The sequence below is a fragment of the Terrapene carolina genome, unplaced genomic scaffold, assembly GCF_002925995.2.
Source record: "Terrapene carolina triunguis isolate 2854851 unplaced genomic scaffold, T_m_triunguis-2.0 Scaffold649, whole genome shotgun sequence".
Taxonomy (NCBI): Eukaryota; Metazoa; Chordata; order Testudines; family Emydidae; genus Terrapene; species Terrapene triunguis.
In genome coordinates, this window is record NW_020665000.1 from 176482 (window position 1) to 177079 (window position 598).

Genomic DNA, 598 nt, shown 5'->3' on the forward strand with positions numbered 1-598 from the left:
GTATCTGATCATTGCTCTCTCCCCCAGGCTCTCCTGCTGTTCTCCCGCGCCCTGGACACCAGCGCTGACTGCACGCGGCTGGTGGCAGACTCCTGGCTGGAGCTGTGCGTGCCGGACAGCGAGGCCGCCCTGCGTCTGCTCTCCGCAGCCCTGCAGCTCCGCGCCGCCTGGGAGGGGCTCCTCAACCGGCAGCTGGAGGGGCGGCGCGGGGAGCCAGGGCGGGGGCCGGACTCTCGGGAGGTGGCGACGCTGAGGCAGGGGCTGCTGGAGTTCCTGCAGCACGAGGTATCTGCACCTTCCCCAGTGCAGCCGGGCCAAGGCAGGGTCTGCCCCCGGGCAGCTCGGGCCCTGGAGCCCCCCCAGGGAGACCTTGCCACCGAGCTTCGTACCCCTCTGCTCCGGAGGCAGCTCGGAAACATCCTCCCCAGCCTATGGAAGGGGAAACTGAGGTATGGGGCAGGGCCTGCGCAGGCTCATGCCACCAGTGGGGGCACGGCTGGCAGCTCCTTGCCGGGTGTGCGCTGTCTGGGACAGCTCTGACCCACACGTCAATACGAGGGGCTGGGGGGCAGCCTGGACACTGTCCGTGACACCCCCC

The 598-nt window shown here is 70.1% G+C and overlaps 1 protein-coding gene across 2 annotated transcripts in view; it reads left to right on the top strand.

Annotated features, from left to right (window-relative positions):
• DHX34 (DExH-box helicase 34) overlaps nucleotides 1–588 on the top strand; it is a 4012-nt gene extending 3424 nt beyond the window's left edge. For both annotated transcript variants that reach the window (XM_026659665.2, XM_026659666.2), the window contains exon 8: nucleotides 28–588. In XM_026659665.2, coding sequence (XP_026515450.1) covers nucleotides 28–540 — 513 coding nt within the window. In that variant the 3' untranslated portion in view covers nucleotides 541–588. The remainder of the gene's footprint in view (nucleotides 1–27) is intronic.
• The last annotated feature ends 10 nt before the right edge of the window (nucleotides 589–598 follow it).